The sequence below is a fragment of the Micromesistius poutassou genome (genome assembly GCF_964030765.1).
Source record: "Micromesistius poutassou genome assembly, chromosome: 22".
NCBI classification, from domain to species: domain Eukaryota; kingdom Metazoa; phylum Chordata; class Actinopteri; order Gadiformes; family Gadidae; genus Micromesistius; species Micromesistius poutassou.
The window spans coordinates 901,846-910,866 of record NC_140292.1 but is presented as its reverse complement, the minus strand read 5'-3'; the positions used below and the strand labels follow the sequence as shown (position 1 = coordinate 910,866).

The 9,021-nt window shown below is 51.5% G+C and overlaps 1 protein-coding gene across 1 annotated transcript in view; it reads left to right on the top strand.

Annotated features, from left to right (window-relative positions):
* The first annotated feature begins 236 nt into the window (after positions 1 to 236).
* The window catches only part of LOC311367812 (diphosphoinositol polyphosphate phosphohydrolase 3-beta-like), a 13,397-nt gene continuing 4,612 nt past the window's right edge, over positions 237 to 9,021 (top strand). The window contains 2 exon segments of the mRNA XM_084486641.1: positions 237 to 663; positions 8,910 to 9,020. Of these exon segments, the coding sequence (XP_084342767.1) occupies positions 565 to 663; positions 8,910 to 9,020 (210 nt within the window). The 5' untranslated portion in view covers positions 237 to 564.

Sequence of the window (9,021 nt, the reverse complement as noted above, 5' to 3'; positions counted from 1 at the left end):
GCCACTCCGACCCGTCCGCCCGGCGTTCAGCGGGGACGGACTCCGAAGCGGCCCGAGGTACTCGCACTGTTTTTCAATGAAGCGCAAATGAGTAGTGACGCGCACTCCCAACACAAGCCCGTTTTCTGCGAGCAAGTGGCCTTGTGTCCATTGTACTGACTCAGCGACGGCCATGCGCAATAGCGCCGGAGCAGAGGAGGGTTGTCTGTGTGGGCTGTACATAAGATCCCCCCCCTCCCCTCCGCCGAGGGAATTGCACACACACAGAGACACACACATATATACACACACACACTAGTCGAATGGCGTGTATGGAGGACTGGGAACCCTGGCTACACGCATCACAATTAGGCTAGAACGCGGAGTGTATGGTCCGTATCCACCGACACATGGGAGAACACCGATCGGTTTCCCGGTGAACGGTTCTCCTACTCTGGATTTCGCTGCCTTTCCCCGCGGATGCTGATTTTCTCTCCGTCACAGAAGAGAGGAGCGATGCGGTGGTGACTTTACCGGCCGAGTCCGTTCACCGGGATTCAGTCGTTCGGGGGGTCGACATCATCCATGATGAAGTTCAAGCCGAACCAGACCCGGACCTACGATGGAGAGGGCTTCAAGAAGCGGGCGGCGTGTCTGTGTTTCAAGAACGAGCGTGAGGAGGAGGTAGGGAACCCCGCAGCGGCCGCCGGACGCATGCATATCGATAAGCGTGTCATTGATTACTTGTGATTTATTTGTTAACGTCCTACGGCTTCCATGCCATGTATAGAATGTTGTTGCGCCACGCCGCCAGCCCGGTGTCAGTAACATATGCTCACCGGTTTCCAGCTCTTTTTTTAATTTTTTTTTAAAGGGTTGGTGGCGCTGGTCGCCCGGGGCTATCCAGTTCAGGCTAGTTTGAGAACGCGAGGGGGCGAGGAGGCTGAGAGGGGATCCTGGGTTGTAGCGTTATCCCGGTGTACAGACACGCAATTTCCGGTGTCTTACTTGTTATAAGCTGTAGTGTGTACCCCAGTTAACAGTCCGCACTGCGAGAATAGTGAGAATGTGACAACAATGGCAACAACTGCAATGAGATTATATGTGTCGTTTTTACGAAAACGTTAACAAAGAATATCCGTAATATGTAACGGACGATACTCCTCTAGCGGGGCGTTCCCTCCTGCTCGTTGCGCGTCGCTAAACCGGAACTGGAACTAAAGTCCCGCCTCCTCGCCCGTAACGCTTATTATGAGCACCCCGTCCCAGGCGTTCTGTCGTGAGATGAGAACGCCGGGGAAGGAGGTTAATAAAAATTAAATCAACATATTAGGCGGTTATGACGCGCTGTAAAGACAATAACATTGATCCCTGAATATAGGCCGAGATAGGTCGTGTTCGGCGTTTGTATTTGGTTATGTATGGTCATCATGCAGCCGGCTCAGTTGGATAAGGGTATATTAAGGGTATATTATGGGGATTTAAAGGGGCTGTGCACTGCCTGAACAGGCCCCGCCGTGATGGACACAACCCCGCTTTTCTTTTGTATTTTTCCTGCATCTTTTTGTCTCATGTATGTAATACCTGCTCTATAAACGTCCGCGTCTTCTTTTGGAAGCTTTTATGATCGACTACCTGGCGTAATAGGAACTGTTGAACGCTTGAAATGGCTAAAATGCCCTCCAAATAAACAGCGGCAGTAGACGAGTTATGTAATAAAAAGCTCCCAACATAGTCTGACATCATAAGACTGTTACGGCAAGATCCGTCTGAGCCGTTACGTTGTGAGATTTGGGGGACAAGCGGGGTCGTGGTGCGGTTACTCAAATACTAGTCTGCTCAAATCCAAACAGCCTGCTGAGCTGATCTCACTGAAATGCTCAGACTCTGTCGACCAGCTCTCATACGGTCCCCTAAAGACCGTTCTCACGCGTAAAGCACACCGCTCACGGTGTTCTTTAAGGACATCTGCTTTGCCACTCTTCAATTCATTCTGTCACCCTGTCAACCAACACATCAACACCCCCCACACTCACACACATACACACACTCAGTATAGCTCAGGTGGATTAGGTAGTAATAGACAGGCCAGGTTACTGTTTTGTTTCGGACAAGAAGTGCCCGGTTGGCCTTGAGCAATTCTTAGGCTGCACCCTTCACCCCTAGCCCCTAGTGTGTGTGTGTGTGTGTGTGTGTGTGTGTGTGTGTGTGTGTGTGTGTGTGTGTGTGTGTGCGCACGTGGCACACATAGCACTAGACATAGTTAATTACTTACTGGTGCTGTGAATAGTAGTGCACACATTGTCCAATACCTTGGCCGTGTGTGTGTGTGTGTGTGTGTGCGTGCGTGGCTGTGTGTGTGTGTGTGTGTGTTGGGGTTAACACACACAGGTGAATCGTTACATACTTGACTCTGGCCCTCCTTTGTGATGGTGATCGTCTGCCAAAACATGAGCTCTGTACACTGTACACTGTGGATGAACAGTGTTGTTGAGATCAGGACAAAGGCCGTACCCCCTCTCCACGGTGACAGCAATTAGCCCCTGAGACAATCCAAAAGCGGGGGGGGGGGGGGGGGGGGGGGGGGGGGGGACAGTAGGCGTGGGGGCGGAGCCGTCACCTGAGTTTAACAGAACCTGAAAAGGCACTTCTTGGCGCCGGTGTACAAAAGGACTCCCTAGTATTGTTCATTAATGTGTTATTGGATATCTCGGCCCAATCTTATTTGCGCGTCCACGCTGACACACACACACACACACACACGCGCACACACATACACACACACACACACACTACAGCTGGAAATAACATGGAAATCCTGTTGTCGGTGAGAGAGTCGGCCGTAGAAACACACATGGTGCGCGGCCGCAAGCGCCGAGCTTCTGAAGGAGCCGTCTCTACGGGGGGGCTCGGGCGGAGGGTCAGGGGGCAATCGGAGACCTCTACGGGGAACATGGAGCCAGGATAGCCCTCTGCTCAGCTGGGTGGTCCCGGCCACTCCGACCACTAGAATAACGTCCACTGGACCGGACCCCTCTGGTCTGTGAACCTCTGAGGGGGGTACGGTCACTGGGTCCGGGGAGGTTAAATGGGGAAATGGTTAGAGCATTATTAGACATGGATGACTCCCTGCCAAAAGGTCCTGGGTTCGATCCCCAATGTCCGCAGCCTAACCTGTAGGACAGCCCTTGAGTTGTGTATCTGTATCTGTATGTCCCTTTGGGTAAAAGTGTCTCTTCTAAATGACTCACACATTATTCTGTGTGTCCAACAGCACTGCTTCATGTGTGTGTTGTAATGTAGGAGACTGGTCTATAACTGTACTCACCAGATTAATGAACATTGAAAACACATGTTGAATTATGATACAGTAATTCACCTTTGACGCCTCATCTCCTCCTGGTATAATAGGGATCTGACGAGCAGAGTAGGACTATCACACGTATGTATGAGGTGGTGAGCCATCCTCATGTCCAGTAAGCCGAGGGAGTAGTGACACAATAATTAAAAATAAAGCCACGTCCAATAATTTAGACTTCTATTATTGGGCTGATGTGATTTACACGACAAGAGAATTGCATTCATCTTCTCTGTCAGCAGACCTAAATTTGATCAACCGAAGAAAATGTGCACCTCAATATTACCGTGACATTAATGAAATTGAGTCCATCAAATGTAATTCAAATTGACGTAGATGAGGACTGACCTAACACCTGACGACTTGTTGTACTGTCACAACAAAACTCCAGTTACACCAGCTATTTCCTGACTTTGTTTTGTGAAGTGAAAGGTGATCTCTTTCTTCCTCCTCCTTTGTAATTTACAGCGTCTTTATGAAAGCCGAACACAAAGCCGGCCACCTCTAACAAGACGACCGTGACGAGTGTTTTATATTTCGCCGTAACATCGCGGCTCACACATGTCTATTTAAACGCCGCTATGTCTCTGGGTTGTGCTCTCCTAGCCCCTATGTCCTGGTTTATTGTGCTATGCGCTGCGCTCCTCTCCTCTTGATCCCTGCTCCGCCTCGCTGCCAACACCCTGCTTGGCATTTCAACCCTCCTGTGTGTGTGACGGTCCCAGCGTCCCCCCTCTGGGAACGGGAGGTGTTTATGTCCCTTGGAAGATTACCTCTCCAGGGTGTCCGGGCTCCGGGCTTAAACCCACTTTATCGTCGCTAATGTTTCGCTACAGCTAAGCATTAGCTTTTACACCTTATGTTTTGTTATTGCGTCTCTGAACCCGTGCACCTTTCTTTCAAAGTGTTTTAGTATTATTAAATAATAAATATTGGAGAAAATGTATTTTTTTTGAATAAATATTATATAATATTATTATTATTATTTTTTTTTTTTCGGTGCCAATCGTCGTCTTGAATCCAAACGATGTGAGTCACGTGAAACGTGTGGAGGTATACCGGGGGAAAAGTCGTCTGTGGGTGGGCGTGGTCACCGGAATGTTCCCGATGAATGAATATCTCATCCTGATTGGCTGATAACTAAACACAAACAAAGCTTCCCTGGTTCAAAAAGAGTTTTTCTTGTATTTGATGTATTAGTTTACCCTACCCCAAGCCTAGCAAGAACGAAGAGCCTGCAAATAATATGATGAGATAGGCATTTTATCCAAAATACTTAGATGTATTCTATATGACAGATGACTATTGTGGGACACAATAGCCATCATATATGGACCTCTTATCTATCAATGAAACCTTTGACTTGACAGACAATTAAGTTAGTTAGTTAGTTAGTTAGTAGTAGAGTTGTTTTCAAAGTGAGGGGTTTGAGGAGGTTGCTCAACACTGCTCTATTTAGAGACCGGAGTCAGCGCAGCAAGTAGGAATAAAAAACAGAATGTTCCTAGCTGTTTCGCCCCATACTGGCTTTCAGTCGTCGTTTCAGGCTGATACTAATAAACTTCAAAGTAACCAGCAATAGCATATCTTTCTAAAGTTGTGGCATGTTGTCTCCTATCCACGCAATGCTCTCACCTTCATCTTCCCTAACCAGCCGGCATTCCCGAAATGTGCTTTTCGCACTAATAGCTGATGATATAGTATCTAAACTGCGACGTCACCCTGCGTGATGTTGTGGTCTGAGACCCATTCCAGCCTCCTCTCTGAACAGGTCTGGTCAGGCCGGACTGTTCCAGCCGGGCTTTGGTTGGCCCAGTGTCAACAGCTATCATCCTGTTTATATAGAGTGGATTGCTTGCTATGAATTAGCCTTTCTTTCATTCAAACTACAGCAAAGATAAATACGTCCGAGCCTAAGATAAATGTAGTGGAGTAAAAGCACAGAGACTTCTAAACATTTTAGTCAAGTAAACCTAGTACCCCCTGTGAAAAAAAGAACTCATCAAAACATGCTCTCCAAATAACATACAACCCATTAGATGTGCAAAACCAATCGATGGCTTTCCAAGCCTCCTCGATGGTCTCTCCCGGAGAAGGGGTGGTCTGTTCCGGCCCCATCACCCCCCTGCCCCGCCCCCCCCCCCCACACACACACACCCAGATCGCGGATGTTCTGGTCTCCCTCGCCCCCTGACCTTTCCTCAAGTAGGTGTGAGTCTGTTCTTTTTCCACAAAGTGCTGCATGCTTTTTTTGCGTACCATGGACAACCCTCCTAATGGGTGTCCTTCTGGGCCCTCTCACACACACAACACCCCCCCCCCCCCCCCCCCCCCATCATCCCAACCCAACCCCCCACCAGCCAGCCCAGCTAGCCCAGAGGGACCCCCCCTGACCGAAGCCCAGTAGCTGGGGAGCTGGACCGATCGATCAGACCCCGCTGTTTACATTGAGAGGGAAGGGGAGAGCAGGAGGAGAGAAAAGGTGTGCAAAGAGTCTGTACATCTAATAGACGCATGCAGCATCTATTATGTGATACGGATGATCGTTTTGATATCGCAGAGATTACCAGAAGCTCTTTATGATTCCTCGAAAACAACGTAGTTCCTAAAAAAAATAACTTCCCAGTCCGTAGTATTTCTGCGGAAAGTATTTGGCGACCTGAATGAAAACCGCTAGGATCTGACCTCTGCTGACCCGGAAGCTATTCTCCTTTGTGTTTTGTAAACAAAGACAATCCGCCCGGATAACGTCTGATCCCTTTCAGGTCCTCATCTGGTGCACAGAAACCCAAAACCAAAACACTGTCTGTCTCTCTGTGTCTGTCTGTCTGTCTGTCTGTCTGTCTCTCTCTCTCTCTCGCTCTCGCTCTCTCTCTCTCTCTCTGAGAGTCACACGCCCACACACACAGAGCCACACACGCTGCTATATTTTCAAAGAAAGGGGCAGGCTGCTTTGAAAATAGTCTTCTCGGTAGGTCGCTCACCCAGAGGTGGCATGGAGAAGTGGGTTGCCAGGTTCTTCTGGGTATATTTATACCGAGTTCGCACACACGTGCGAGAGAACACAACCTTGAGCAGAGCCGCTGACGCCACGACGCATCGAAATACCTGTCCGTGTCCGTCTACTGTACACGCACATCAAAACCTAAATATACATGCAAACGCCGTGCATGGAATACATGTGCGCCGTGCATAGAATACATACACTCCGCACATAGAATACGTGCGTGCCGTTTGTATACGTCAAGCACGCGTGACCTTTCCCATACGACCCCTCTGACGTCAGGTGGGCCGCTCAACAGCCCCGCCCACTGGCACGGCCCCGCCCGCTGGTACGGCATGGCCCCGCCCCTGTCACGCCCCTCCCCCCCCCCCCACGGCCCCGCCCCCTGGCACAGCCCTGCCACCTGGCACAGCCCCGTCCCCCTGGCACGGCCACGCCCACCAGCATGGCCCCGCCCACCGGCACGGCTAACCCACAGTGCTGGGAGAGGAGCAGGTGTCCCCTGTAACAGCAGCCGGCGCCAAGGCCGGCCCACAATGCAACACTTCCCCCCGGACGTGCCCGGCGAAATCGGGTCTTGGGTCGCGTCACGCCGTGAGCAAAGCCAAAGGGCTTTGTTCACAGGGCCTTCTTTTTTGTTTACGATGCCGGTCGCAAATCCAATTTGGAGAGAGAGCCGGCGGGGTGAGTTTGAGGGATGAGGCGGGATTAGCGCACAGGGCCGGATTAGTGACACGGTGATCTGCGGACAGGCGGTGTCATCGCCGCGGCGACGCCTCGTCACCGCGGGCGGGCAGCCGGAGAGCCGTCCGTCCGTCTCCCGGTCGGTGCGTCGGTAAAGACGGACAGAGGGACGGACGGACGGAGAGATGGTTGTTTATTCCTGGATCAGTGCTGATAAAGCACAGAGCGGGTGGTGGGGGGGGGGGGCGGGGGCAGGTTGTGTTGATCTACGCCTGCTGTGTCATGCTGACCTGGGGCCGGACCGGCTCGCCCAATCAGGAGGTCTGATCTGAGCATCAGCACTCTGAGCCGATCAGCGGAGGGGAAACAGAAAGGCCAATAGTGATGAATGCATGACTATGTATTGGATGTACTGTTGATAATACCCAGGATGCACCTCACGTCAACCGGTACCGACTGGTCGTGGCGTCGATCAGAGGGAGACTGAAATGCCCCCATGGGTTCTATGTTTAGTTATGATCTGCAAAGACCCGGGACCAGGTGTTAATCACAGGATACCCCTCAAGACTGCAGGTCCCCCCGTGGGAGGGCCAGGGGGTGCACCCGTGTGCGTGTGTGTTGGTGTGTTTGTGTGCAGAGATGTGTGTGTGTGTGTGTGTGTGTGTGTGTGTGTGTGTTCCGGTCGTCCTGTCCTGTGTTGTGGTCCTGTTTGTTGACAGCCAGAGCCGCGGGGACGGGACCACCGGACCCTCCGTATCGCGCTACAGTGCAGCTGTAGTGTAATTCAACCCCAGGGCAGACCACTTGGCCCCCCCCCCAGGGCAGACCACTTGGCCCCCCCCCCCCCCCCCCCCCAGGGTAGACCGCTTAGCCCCCCCAGGCCCCCGAGTGGAGCCTTGCCCCTCCAGCCCCGTTCACCTGTATGCCCCCCGGCGCTGCCTGGAGCCCCTCCAGGACCGCCGTTGATTAAAACTCCCGTCATGGAGAGGAAGGCAGCGCCTGACCTTTCAGAAAGCCGTCCTAAAGCGCCGCGTCGGGGGGGGGGCGGCGAGTCAGTCAGCAGACGGGACCGGGGGGCGCTCTGAACTTCAGGACTCAGACGGACGTTTATGGGCGTAGAGATTTATGGGCCGTTTATGGACAGATGGAGGGCGGTGGGGGGGGGGGGGGCACCCACTTTTGTTGACACTGCTTCATACAGGAGATCACTGCTTCATACAGGAGATCACTGCTTCATTAAAGGAGATCACTGCTTCATACGGGAGATCACTGCTTCATATGGGAGATCACTGCTTCATACAGGAGATCACTGCTTCATACAGGAGATCACTGCTTCATACAGGAGATCACTGCTTCATACAGGAGATCACTGCTTCATAGGCGTGTTGTGATCAGATGTGCGGCCGGCAGCATCAACCTCTTTCGGCAAAAGATTAGAGGTTATTGTGAGTTTGCCATTGGTCCAAATACGACCAAAGGTCGGTAAATGCTAAATGGAATCAATTTGATGTCGATGACATAAAGTATAAATAGACGGTTGGTCGATTTTTAGATCATCTTTCATTTCAAGCGGCAATGTCACATTTTTTATAGGCTTTACGAGTTGACATTTGTGTTGAGTTACTTGTGAGTATTTTGTTTCGTTCAAAGATTACATAAGCACACACACACACGCACACTCACACACCTGTCTCATAAACCAGTTTGTTTATCCCGATTCCAATTTCTTAATTGATCTTCAGGTAAAAAGGTTGATAACGAAACGATAGCAAACCCATCGCTCGCTGCGTGGGGGAACAGGTAGCGATCCAAAAAACGTTTGCTGCCCCAGTACTCACACTGTGGGTTCACACTGTGTCTCCCCCCCCCCCTCTCCCTCTCCAGGTCCTGCTGGTCAGCAGCAGCCGGCACCCGGACCAGTGGATTGTCCCCGGAGGGGGCATGGAGCCGGAGGAGGAGCCCTGCGGGGCGGCCGTACGAGAGGTGTTCGAGGAGG